The sequence below is a fragment of the Buteo buteo genome, chromosome 17 (genome assembly GCF_964188355.1).
Source record: "Buteo buteo chromosome 17, bButBut1.hap1.1, whole genome shotgun sequence".
Taxonomy (NCBI): domain Eukaryota; kingdom Metazoa; phylum Chordata; class Aves; order Accipitriformes; family Accipitridae; genus Buteo; species Buteo buteo.
In genome coordinates, this window is record NC_134187.1 from 1,527,617 (window position 1) to 1,540,031 (window position 12,415).

A 12,415-nucleotide genomic window follows, 5' to 3' on the forward strand; every position below is an offset into this window, starting at 1 on the left:
CGTTGGAGATAAAGCCTCCGGGTCCCCTTCTTTGTCACTTTGTCACTCTCCAGCTTTGTCCTGCTCCAGCCGAGAGCCGAAGCTTGCCTTCCACCATGCGCTCGGCCCTTTCAACCCAGCCCCCCCCCCCCAGCCCCCCCCAAAACCCCCTTTTTCGCCCCCCCTTTCCCTCCTGCCCCACCCCACCCCTCTTTTAGCATTTTTTTCCCCCTTTAAAATTTTTTTTAACCCCCCTTCTATTTATTTATTTAATTAATTGATTTATTTCTTTATCCCCCCCCCCCCCAAAGCCCAACCCGAAAATAGCTGCTGGCCGTGATGTCACCGGGCTGGTCCCCGGTTCGTACAGGCCCTTGACCAATCAGCGGCGGCCGTGGGGCTGAGCCAATCCCCGGCCGGGATGGTGATGTCATATGGGGGGGGCACTGGGGGGGCCCCCCCCGGTGGGATGCTCCGCGCAACCCCCCGCGCCCGCGTTAAATGAGCCCGGAGAGCAAAGCGGAGAAGCAAAGCCCAAGCGCCGGCGGTGGGGTGAGTGCCTGGGGGGGGGGTGTTGGTTAATTAGGGGGGGCTTGCTTAATTGGGGGGGGGGTGTTTTTTGGAAGGTAAAGGGGTGAAAAGTTTTTTTTGGGGGGGGGGTCCAGGGGGTCCCTGGATGTCACTTTCTGGCCGCGACACCCCTTTTTGTCCCCCTCCCCATCCCTCCAGCATCCTCCTCGCCGTGCCCGGGGCAACCCCCAGCCCACCCACTCATCCCCCCCCCCCCCCGCGCCCCCAACTCCTTTAGGGGCAACCCACGCCCGGGCTGCGGGGATGGAGCTCAGCACCCTCCGTCTCGCCTCGCCCCAGCAGCCCCGGGGGACCCAGCACCCTCGGGACCCCCAGAGGACTGCGGCACCTCGCCCGGAGAGCCCCCCCCCCTCAAAATGTGGGACCCCCCCTCCGGAAGAGAGGACCAGCCTGAATTATTGATGGTGGCAGGATGCTGGCGGGGGTGACCTGCTCTCAGCAGGCGCTGAAATATTTATTCCAGGGAGGGGGCAAAAGCGAAGGGGAGGAAGGGAGGAGGCGGCTGCCATCCTGCTTCTCCCCCGGAGCGGGGGGGGGGGAAGCATCCATCGCTTCGCAAGCTTCAAGGGAGGGAGCGGGGAGCCCCCTCCATTCCTCCATCCCCTCCCTCCATCGCTGGGTGCTTCTGCCAGGGAAGGGGATAGGAGATGGCGGGGGGGGGGTCCCCACCGTTTCAGGGGATCCCCAACATCTGAGGGCATCTCCAGAGGGGATCAGGGTGTAAAACCGGGTTGCAGCCCTTGGGGGGGGGCGGATCGGGCCCCCTCCCTGCCATGTGCACCTTGCTGGGAGCAGGATGGTTCCCGCAGGCTCTCTCTGCTGGGGGTTTGAGTGGGGTTTCAGCCTGGGGGTGACAGCAGCGGCAGGGCCCCAACCACACCCCGCTCCCCTGGGGCTGGGCATGCGGGTCGTGGCGGGGGGGGGGAACCATTACTGGGAAGCAGAAAGGGAATGGAGCTCAGCAGGGAGGGGTTTCCCTCTTGGAGGAGCCTCCAAACACCTTGAACAGCATCTTCATCCAGCGAGGAGTGGGGCTTGCAGCCCACCACCCACCTTAACCCCCCCCCCCCCCCCCCACCCCAGCTGGCGCCAACCCCAAGGACGGACCCCATCGTCCTCCCCATTTTGGGTCTGATGGGCGATTTCTGCATTTTATCCTGCGGCCAGGGCATGAACGCCACGTGAGGTCTGGGAAAATGCATCCAGGTTCCCCCACCCCGCAAAGCGCAGAGAAAATGAAGATTTGGGGTGGTACTGCGAGGAGCGGGGAGGCACGAGCAAGGGAAATGCTTTCAGCCAACGCAGGCAGCTTCCAGCCGGGCTGTCGGAGCTCCAGGCGCAGCCTCGTGTCGGCACACGAGCCATCGGAGCATCCCCACCCTGCCTTGGCAAAAGAGCTGTCAAGGGCAAAACCCTTCAGCCAGGAGAGGAGGAAAGCCCTGGGTGGGGGGTACCCCCCTGGGTAACCCCCAAACCCGACCAGCTCTGGCTCCAGGGGTTGCCTAAAAAAGGGCGAGCATCTCCAGGGAAGGTGTCCCTGGCAGGCTGTCCCCAAATTTTTTCCCTGTTCCCCTCTGGCAACCGCGGGCAGGTTGTTTGCGTGATCCTTGTGTCAGATCCCAGCAGGATGGGGGACGAGGGGTTGGGATTTCTTGGGACCCCCCAGCTCGAGCCGGGTCGGGGTGTGATGTGGCTGTGGGAGCTAGCAGTGCCCTGGCAGCCCTGGGATGCCCACGGCGGGGTTGCCCCTTCCTTGGGGAGCTGGCAGGATTTAAGAGTCCCTATTTTAAAGAAGGATTTTTTTTTTTCCCCTTAGAAACAAAAGCCATGTAGAATTCCAAAACCCAGACTCAGCCCCCCGCTTTGGCACAGCCAGGAAGGGCATTTCCACTGGGAAACCCCTCTGATGCCACCGACACCCCGTTTGTGTCCCCCAGAAACCCTGGGAAAGGGGGATAGCCCCGGCTTATCGGGGTTTTGATGAGTGTCTGGGTGTTGCCACCCCATGCCAGGTCTTGCGCTCACCCTGGGGCTCTGCACCCTGGGGATGGGTGAGGGGTCCCGGGGATGCCCCCACACCTGACCCACAGCCACAGAGACCCCCGGAGAGTCTCCCAGTGGGATGCGGGAGAGTGTCCCGGTGCATCAGCCCTTCTGCGTGTGGTCTGGCAAGGGGCGAGCTGAGGACTGGGGCTCTCTAGACACGAGTGGGGGTGGCAGCGGGGGTGGGCTTGGGTCGCAGCAGAGGCTGTGCAAAGGGGTCACACTTGTCGGGGGGGGTGTGTGTGTGCATGTGCATGCCATTCCCGACACACGTGTGCACACGTGTGGGTTGTGCAGACGTTGGGCAGCCCGGAGCGGGGAAGGGCTGTGTGTGCCAGGCACACGCCACCGGCTGCTGCCGTCGTCCCAGTGTGTGTCCATCACACCACACCAGTGCGTGCCCGTCTCACCAGTGCATGCCCACCACACCAGTGTGCGCCCCTCACATCAGACCAGCGTGGGCTCATCACATCATACCGGTGTGTGCCCATCCCAACAGCACGTACCCATCACATCACACCACATGTGAGTGCCCATCACACCATCCCAGCGTGCCCCTCACACCACACCAGTGTGTGCCCATCACACCAGTGCATGCCCATCACACCACACCAGTGTGTCCCTCGCACCACATCAGTGTGTTCTCATCACACCAGTGTGTGCTCATCTCACCAGCGTGAACCCACCACACCATCCCAGCGTGCCCCTCACACCACACCAGTGTGTTCTTATGGCACCAGTGTGTGCCCATCACACTAGCGTGGGCTCATTGCACCAGTCTGTACCTATCCCAACAGCACGTACCCATCACTTCACACCACATCTGTGTGCCCATCACACCAGTGTGTCCCTCACACCACACCAGTGCGTGCCCACCCCATGCCCCCAGCGTGTGCCCACCCCAGCACCCCCAGCGTGCACGTGAAGCCACGTGTGGGCAGCTGTCCCGCGGGGGACAGGCAGGGCTGGACGATGTCCCCAGCCGCTGGGACACCCTGCGCTGATCCTGGCTCTTTCCTCCCCCAGGCCCCAGGAACTCTCTTGCTGCAGACGCCCAAGGATCGCCACGCCATGACTCTGGCTGGTACGGCATGGGATCACGCGTGGGGATGGGGGACAGCGCGGCTTGCCCGGCCCCACGTACCCAACCCTGGCACCTACCCCATGCTGGGCACCCCTAGTTTGAGCGGGGCCCCATCCAAACCGCCCCAGGGATAGCTGTGCCCCGGGCTAACCTGGGATATTCACAGCATCCCAGTGGTGACGGGCAAGGGGTCACACATGCGGTTAACACACCAGGACAGACATAACCCCTGTGGCCATCAGCAAGGCACCCCACCTCTGCGTGCCTCAGTTCCCCTTTTGCGTGCCTTGCTTCCCCCACCCAGATCACCCTGCTTGCAATATCTGGGCAAACTTCGGTGCCAGACGCCGTCCCCATCCCAGCCCTTCCCTGGCACATGGTCCTGCTGCAGATGCCTGGCAGGCCCCCCCCCCCCGACTCCTCTGACCCCAATCCCACCATCTCTTCCCAGCTTACAAAGAGAAGATGAAGGAGCTGCCTCTCGTCTCCCTCTTTTGCTCCTGTTTCCTCTCGGACCCCCTGAACAAGCCGGCGTACACGTACGAAGGTAGGAGCCTGCTGCCCACCCACAGTCGAGGGCTGCGTGAATGGTGGGGGCTGTGGGGGGGTGCAGCCCCCCTTGGGATGACCGAGGTCACCCTCAAACCGAGGGAGGTGGTTCCACAGTTTGCTGGCACCGGCTGGAAGCAGGGGGCCGGGTCGGGGTCGGGGTGGGGGGGAGCTCAGGCAGCCCTGCAGCTCCCCTCTGCCGCGGCTCCGCTGCACGAAGCGCCGGGCGTGGGCTCGGTATTTTTAGGCAGCCGGCGTCGGGTGATTCAGACTGATTCATGTCAGTGGATCCAGAGGCGACAGCGGCAATGGAGGGGGATGTCCAGCCTTGGGGGGGGGCTCCTGCTGGCTAGCTGCGGGGGGATCTGCAGCTAGAAAGGGGCTTCGTGGTCCCATTCCCCGTCCCCGAAGCAGGGCTGAACCCTGCCCTGCTTGCTCGCTTCTCCCTCGAGGGGATGCCCAGCCCCTCAGCTCACCCAAATATTCCCAGCTCAGCCCCCTTGATGGGCATCTTGGAGACCCTACCCCAACCCACGACATTGGGGCTGAACCACAGGGGTGCGTTTGGGGTGCGGGGATTTGGGTGAAACCCATGGAGATGGGGGAAACTGGCGGCCCATTGCGGGAGCTGCAGGTGCGGGACCCCCGGGGTGGTTTGCCCGAAGGGGCGGGATGCGCCCGTGCCGGCGGTCAGCCCGTGCCCCTCTCCCAGCAGACACGGTAGACCTCACCTGGTGCGTCATCTCCGACATGGAAGTCATCGAGCTCAACAAGCGCACCTCGGGGCAGTCCTTCGAGGTCATCTTGAAGCCCCCATCGTTCGACGGCATCCCCGAGTTCAACGCCTCCCTGCCCCGGCGGCGCGACCCGTCCCTGGAGGAGATCCAGAAGAAGCTGGAGGCGGCGGAGGAGAGGAGGAAGGTAGGTCTGGTGGCTCCTGCGTGGCAGGGCAGCACGGGGACGTGCCACGGGGACATGCGACCTTGCACTCGGGGGGCTCGCCCAGCAAGGTACGCCCGCTTCTGGGGATGCTGCTGAGTTTGGAGAGGGCGGTTTTGGCCAGGAGGGGAAGGGACCCGTGGTCCGCGTGGCCATCGCCGTCCGCTTTGCCTGTGCAGTACCAAGAGGCTGAGCTGCTGAAGCATCTGGCGGAGAAGCGGGAGCACGAGCGGGAGGTCATCCAGAAGGCCATCGAGGAGAACAACAACTTCATCAAAATGGCCAAAGAGAAGCTGGCGCAGAAGATGGAGTCCAACAAGGAGAACCGCGAAGCCCATTTAGCAGCCATGCTGGAGCGCCTGCAGGAGAAGGTGAGGAGGGAGGGGGGAACGTGCTGGGACACCGGTCCCGGAGGGTGTCACAGGGCACTTGGGCACCCCGCATGGCTCTTGGGGTGGCATTACCCCCCGGGGACACCACCAAAGTGGGGACCCCCTCTTCCCTTCCCGCCACGCAGCAGTACCCAAAGACAGCACCCCACCCGGGGTGGGGGGTCCTGCCCGGGGACCCACCGAGCCTGATGTGTCCGTAGGCTCACGAGCGGTCGGCGGGTGGAGAGCTGGGACCTGCATCTTGTCCACAGGCGTGCAAAGCCTTCGCCTCCCCCGTGTCCCACCGTGATGGCCTTGACCCACCGCTTGCAATTTTTCCACCTCCCGGGTGGCAGATCTTCCCCCGGTCCCTTCCCCGGAGGCCGTGGAGCCAACAGCTCCCCGGCAGAGCTGGAGGGGTCCGTGCTGCCATGCTAGGAGATGCTTCCACCCTGCCAGCCTGTGCAGACCTCTTCTCTCTCCCCGAAGCAGGTCTGTTCCCAACCTCAGCATGGAAGGTCCCACCCTCACCACCTCCAGCTCCCTCCAAAACATCCCTTCTGCAAGGAGCTCGCCCAGTGCCCTTCTCCAAACGCCTCAGCTAGCCTTGGGTCAGAGGCAGAGAGCACGAGATAATGAAGGACAATCCGAGCTAACCCCATCTCCTTGGGGCTCCCGGTCCATCCCGTCTGGTTGACGTCTACCTCCTAGCTAGAGGGCGAGGACAATCTGTCCCTGAGTGCCTCCACAGTCCTTAAAACACCCCAGGGGAGGAGAGGACGCTGTTGACCCACCGGTGGTGTCCCTCGGGGGATGAACCTCGCGAACGCCCTCGTGCCTTCGAACCCCTCCGAAGCCGCTGGCCTGCCCGTGGGGACCCCGAAGTCCGTCGAGCTAACGCGTGTCCCCCCCCCTCCTTCCCTCCTACCCCCCCCTCCCACAGGACAAACACGCGGAAGAAGTGAGGAAAAACAAGGAGCTCAAGGAAGAAGCCTCCAGGTAAAGAGGCGATGGTTGGACTGACAGCTCCGGGGAGGTGGCGGAGGCTGCCGCAGCGCAAGGTCGGATGGTGGAAGGGTGGACGTTTCCTCTGCTTTCTTTGTTCGTGAATGTAAAGAGTTGACCGGTGAAGCCATCCTATTCGTTTCGGGGAGGGTGGGGAGGGAGGAGGAAGGAGGGAGGGTGGGCGGGAGGGTGCCGGCTTCGGGATGCCCACCTCCTTGGTGGGTCTCGTGCGCCGCCCGTCAACCAGGTCCGGAGGAGACAGCCGAGGGCTGGTGAAGCGGAGGAGGTGGCCCCCCCGGGGAAAAGCCGGAGGGGGGGAGAGAGCGGGTGGGGAGGGAAGGGACGGGACGGGAGGGGGGGAAATGTGCGTTGTGTGTGACTTTAATTTGGTGCTGGGCAGGCAGGGCGGGCAGGCGGGCGTCCCTCTGGCTTCTTTCTTCTCCTCCATCCCACCCCGTCAATGGGCAGCGGCATCTCTTGGTGTCCCTCCCTCCCTTTTTCCCGCCTGGACTCAGGGCCTCCTGCCCGGAGCGGGCGTTATTTGCCCATAGACCTTATAGAACCATTCTGGGGAAGGGGGAGAAGAGATCCCCCCACTGGAGGTGGTCAGAGAGTGAGGCTCGCTTGCTCCAAAGGCTTTATCTGGCTGTAGGAGACACTGATGAGCCTTTCCAAGGGTGAAATGGAAAAGCCCCGTGACTTCCCAAAGAGCCGCTTTTTTTGTAAGAACCTCCTGAGAATCACCTTTGTGGGAATTCTTGGATGAAATCCCTTTTTCTGCTGTAGAGCAGCTGGAAAGCCGTTGGCTTTTAGAGGTGGCAGCTCAGATGGCTATTTGGAAAGGGAGATCACCCCCACGGAGAGCGAGAGCAGGAGAGGAAAACAGGGCAGGGCTGTGGAAACCGTGATGGAAGGGACTGGGAAAAACAAGAAGGAAAGAGGAGCTGGGGGAGCTGAGGCTGGAGAGCCAGAAGTGGGATGGAGGTGCCTCTCTGGAGAGCAGGAGAAGACAAGGGCCACAGAGAGCCCCTGGGGACGGCAGTGGCACCTCCTGGGGACACCAGGGCAGGAGGAAGGCCAGTTTGGGATCCCACCAACAGCTCATGACCAGCCCAGGAGGTGTTTTGTGGGAGCTGCTGAGCAATCCCCTGGGTGATTCTTGCCTCCGGGGAGGGTAAGCGAAGCAGAGAGCTTGCAGTGAGATCCTTCCCCACCAGAGAAGAGTCTGCTTTCGGCGGTGGGGTGGGGGGGTGGGTATGTCCCCTCCTCTCCCAGTTGCCAGCAGGCAGTGGTCCCAGTGCTGCGATGCCCCGGCACCTCATCAGCCTCCAACCCTGCTGCTAACAGAGGGTTTGGTCTCCATTATGGTCAGATAAGGCTTTCCAAGCTCTGGTTCAGGTCCGGAGGGAACCATGTCTCTTTACCTGTGCCGCAAGATGCTCGCCCGGAGCCCTGGGGGGGGAAACAGCCCCGGGAGGGGAGCATGGGAGAGGGCGGCGGGCGAAGGAGACGGAGGGGGCTGTTCTAGCTGTGGCACGAGCTGTCCTTTTTTTGTATACAACAGTTGTAAATAAACTGCCTTGGCATTTCTTTCGTTTTCTCATGATCTGTGCAGTGTCTTGTGTGTGGTTTTTTTAGGATTTTTTTTCATGAACATCACCCCAGTAGCCCTTTCCTGCATTTTTTTCAGTCTTAGCTCAGATGCCTTTCCTAGCCATGGGACTGGAGACCTGTGGAGCATGGGCTGGTGGCCCTCATAAACCTTCTCCATCTCCAGTAGAGACACTAGGTCCCAATTATCATGGGGAGGGAAATACTTGCATCGACCCAACAGGTCAGATGGAAACTATCCTCAGACCTTCCCTGGGTAGCTGTAAACCAAAGCAATGCCAGGTCACGTAGCTGTTCCCCCAGCAAGATACACACACAAAGTTCAGCAGCAGCCAGTAGCCAGAGCCGGCCGCTGCCCCACAGCAGGAATATTGCACGTCCACGTGCGCGGGGGTCCGCAGGGCTGTCTGGTTAGCACAGCAATGCCCGGGACCCAGCGGGGTGTCTGCCTCGTGGCTGCACTCGATGAGGCTCTGTCAATACAATTTCCGACCCCACATCACTTTAGACAGCACTATAATGGGGTCAGCCAAATTAACGAGGCAGGGGTTAGTTTGAGTGTGAAGGGGAAGAGTGGAAGAAGGAGCCAGGCTCGCAGGCGGGAGCCCTGTCCTGGGACAAGTCAGACACGCTTTCCTCCCCCAGCTCAGGACTGAGTATACGGGGTCATTTGATGGGGTGTGTTTAGTTTCTTGCTTAGCCACACTGCCGTGTCGTGCCCAAAGCCTGGCACCCAGCAGACGCCTGGACCGGGACCATCACCTTCCTCCAGGGGAAGCCAGCAGGCTTGTCAGCCCCCTACAAGGGGAGGGGCAGGGAAGGTATCTCCACCTGCTATAAGCTATGGGGCATGAGCACCCAGGGGTCCAGGCTTAGCCTTCCCTTCCTGCAGCAGAGCTGCTTTTGCAGGCGCTGGCCCCACTTCTCCTCCCTGGGAGGAACTCAGGCATCCTCTGGCTGGATTTGGGGCTGGCAGTGATGAGGCTCAGGCTGCTCTCAGCCTTGCTGGGGTACCAAAGACCTTCATCTTACCATGCAGAACCATTTGAGATGCTGCCAGGATTTCCCGCCTGGTTCCCACAGGCTCTGTGTCCTGTGGGTCCCGCATCACCTCTGCCCACCCCATGTGCCAGCCCCTGAGAGCCCACGAGTCTCGAATGGCAGAAGACACCCACACCTGGGTGAGGGCTGGAGCTCAGAGCCTTGCACCTGGGCATCCTGCACCAAACATCGGAGAGGAGGGGATGGAGGTCAGGTCTTTGACTACGTGGTGGAGCCCTCTCTGAAGCACTATCCCGCAGGCACAGCCAGGACATACAAGGGGAAAGCACAAAGCAAAGGTTTGGTGCCTTCAAGAAACCTCCCAAGGACAGGTTTCATGGCACTTGCCAGGCTCTCAGGGCTGAGATGTGGACAAACCTTCTGCGCCTGATCCCACCTCTCCTGTTTGAAAAGCCAGATGGAATCCCAGCCCTAAATCCCAGCCCGAGCAAGACCTGTGCTATGAGTTGCACCCCCTGAACATCCGAGGATGCCTGGGCGTCCTTCAGAGCAGACGTGACAGGAGCCGCTCCGTTGCCGACCTGCACGTGAGGAAACAAGCGCCCATCGCTGCAGAGAGACGCATAACAGATCGAAGCACCTACAGAAACAGCATCCTGGAAGTGCCTCCAGGACGCCAAGCAAAAAGGTGAATCTTCCTGGCACCAACCTGCTGCCGGGCTCTGGGAGCTTTTCCTGGCTCGTGCGTCATTGCCGCTGCGCAGGGACAGTTCTGCCGTTTGATGTCCTCCCTCCCGTCCATAGCCTCCTACTGGTTTCTCAGAAATCATAAATTTGGGCAAGGTACCAGCCATTCATTCATGGGAAGCTGGCACTGGTGAGCAAGGGGTGCGGCTGGAGCATTGGGTGTCATAACCAGCTGGGGCCTCTGCGGGGAACCGGGGGAGTGATTAAAACTGTTCAAGGGCAAGGATCATAGAATCAGAGAATCGTTTAGGTTGGAAAAGACCCTTAAGATCATCAAGTCCAACTGTTAACCTAGCACTGCCAAGCCCACCACTAAACCATGTCCCTAAGCACCAGATCTGCACGTCTTTTAAACACCTCCAGGGATGGTGACTCCACCACTTCCTTGGGCAGCCTGTTGCAATGCTTGACAATCCTTTCCATGAAGAATTTTTTCCTAATATCCAATCTAAAAGGGTGCTGTGTGAACTCCAAACCGGTATGAAAATCACGTTATTCTGCCTGCTCCTCCAGCATGCAGACTGTCTGTGTGAGAACCTGTCTGGGCAAGGTGGAGGAGTCACGCCTGAAGCAGAATGATTCATCTGAGAGAGCGTACTCCAGTATGAACCCCGTAACTGTAGGGGAGCTTTGGGGTGCAGAGTCTAGCAAAGCCACCTGTATGCAGGCAACTGTACCGAAAGCCATGATTACCTCAATCATGACATCGGGAACAACAAATTTGTGGAGGGATGTAGCAGAATTGGGACCAATAGGGGAAAAAAAGTAATTAGGGGCAGATTGGGCTAAGAAAAAGAGGTGGTAAGGTAGAAATAGGAAAAAAAAGAGGAGTAAGTTATGAAACCAGGTAAGGAACACAGGAGGGTGGGATCTTTCGGTGGTCGGAAGATGGATGCCTACAGACAGTGGTAACGCTGACCTGGGTACCCAACTGCATGGGATGACCTTGGACAACTTGCTGGACTCTCCATCAAGGCTATGTCCAAAAGACTTAGTGGAAGAGGGCAAAAAGGGAGAGACTTGCACGCTGGTATGAAAAGTTGTGGGGAAGGAAGGATGGTAAAACTGTAATTCAGCAGTAGCTGTGTGTGATTCATAAGGTTTAAGAGTGATACCTTTATTGTTGTGTTTAATAATGTGCAAAATCAGATTGTAGATTAATAATGATAACGTGATCATTAGTTAATTAGGTTGTTGCTTATTCAAGTGATTTATTAGCCTCTTAGCAGGCTATTGCTTACCCAGGGAACCTCGTGGCCTTTTGAATGCCTGCTGTCCAAAGAGGGAGGCTTGGACCCTGACAGAACAGTGTTACATCTGAGACACGCGTGCCATGAGGCAAGAAAGGTCTCCTCCCACCGCTGGTAGTGCCCAGATGTTCACAGCAAGTGATGGTACAACTGCAGCATAGATCAGCCCATTGCAACACCCAAACACCATTGGATATGTCTTGGGAACACCCCTCAGAGAAGACTGCCAAGGCCAACCTAGCAGAGGGAAAGACAAATTATGTTGTTTTATTATCTTGGGGATATTAGCTTGTAGGATGCTTGGAAGGTAACTTCTCCACTTGGTTCACCGATGAAAAATGAGGTTCCAGGCAAAATATAGTCCAGATTAGTGTAAAAGCTACAGAAACCATCAGGGAGCCAGAAGAGCATCAAGTGGGAGGCAAGTAGTTGGGAGGAAAGGTGCTTTGTCTCTAATACAACTGCCTTTCCTCTTCGCTGAACCCTCTTTGAACTCATCTGCGCACATGAAACAGGAAAAAGGTAATCTAATTAAATATTTGTCACCAAACACAATCAGGGCTGAGGCCAAGTCCCAGCTTCCATCTCTTGATCCTGTGAGGAGGCAAAGTCACAAAAAAAGGAGGATCTCTCGCTGCAACTACAAGTGGAAAATTAAAAGACAGCAATGATGATTTTTCTTTATCCAGTGTAAGGCAGTAAAAAAAGACTTAAAATCATGTGTGATCATTCCCGCAGACCACTTCTAGGGTGGATAGAAAACTCATCCCAAGTTCTTTGCAAGAGAAAGGACGGAAAGGTGAAAATGGAATGGAAAATCGAAAACCTTCTGCATTTTTTATTTTTAAATCTTTTCACTTGGAGTATTATCGCAGTTAGCTAAAGTCCATGTGTGTAACACAATCCCTGCCAGAGAAGGCGAGGGCCACTGCAGACCTTCCTCCTCGTTTGCCCATGACACCATCCCTGGGCGATGCACGCTGCCTCTCCCAGCTTTCCTCAGGGCCATCTCAGCACCTTGGAGCCACCCTACCACATCCCTGGGGTGGTGGACCTACGGACACAGTGAGGTGAACAGAGAAATTCTGCCGACACTGGAGAGATGCTCATCTTACGGCACAAGAACCGGTCCATCACATCCCATGCGGAAAACTCGTGCAGTATTGCTGGTTCTTTGCTTCCCTCTAAAATACTGTTGGGTTGGTAGACAGAGCACTCAACATCTCTGCTCGACGTAAGGTCCA

At 58.7% G+C, this 12,415-nt stretch overlaps 1 protein-coding gene across 4 annotated transcripts; it reads left to right on the forward strand.

Moving 5' to 3' along the window:
• Nucleotides 1-450: 450 nt before the first annotated feature.
• Nucleotides 451-6,690, forward strand: STMN4 (stathmin 4). 4 transcript variants are annotated; one of them, XM_075049800.1, is made up of 6 exons: nucleotides 451-531; nucleotides 3,640-3,697; nucleotides 4,149-4,244; nucleotides 4,962-5,167; nucleotides 5,365-5,556; nucleotides 6,500-6,690. In XM_075049800.1, exons 1-6 carry the CDS (start codon nucleotides 481-483, stop codon nucleotides 6,557-6,559), a joined length of 663 nt encoding a protein of 220 aa, XP_074905901.1. In that variant the 5' UTR covers nucleotides 451-480; the 3' UTR covers nucleotides 6,560-6,690. The 4 variants fall into 4 exon arrangements, with proteins under 4 accessions (XP_074905901.1, XP_074905899.1, XP_074905900.1 ...); XM_075049798.1 differs by lacking the exon at nucleotides 6,500-6,690 and adding an exon at nucleotides 6,049-6,481; XM_075049799.1 differs by having other exon boundaries at nucleotides 454-531; nucleotides 4,959-5,167.
• The last annotated feature ends 5,725 nt before the right edge of the window (nucleotides 6,691-12,415 follow it).

Excerpts from the sequence above, each read along its gene's own strand:
- STMN4 (XM_075049797.1), top strand. The coding sequence starts at position 481 with ATGAGCCCGGAGAGCAAAGCGGAGAAGCAAAGCCCAAGCGCCGGCGGT. Across the intron at positions 5,168-5,364 it reads CGGCGGAGGAGAGGAGGAAG|TACCAAGAGGCTGAGCTGCT; the intron begins GTAGGTCTGGTG and ends TTGCCTGTGCAG. Across the intron at positions 5,557-6,048 it reads TGGAGCGCCTGCAGGAGAAG|GTCTGTTCCCAACCTCAGCA; the intron begins GTGAGGAGGGAG and ends TCCCCGAAGCAG.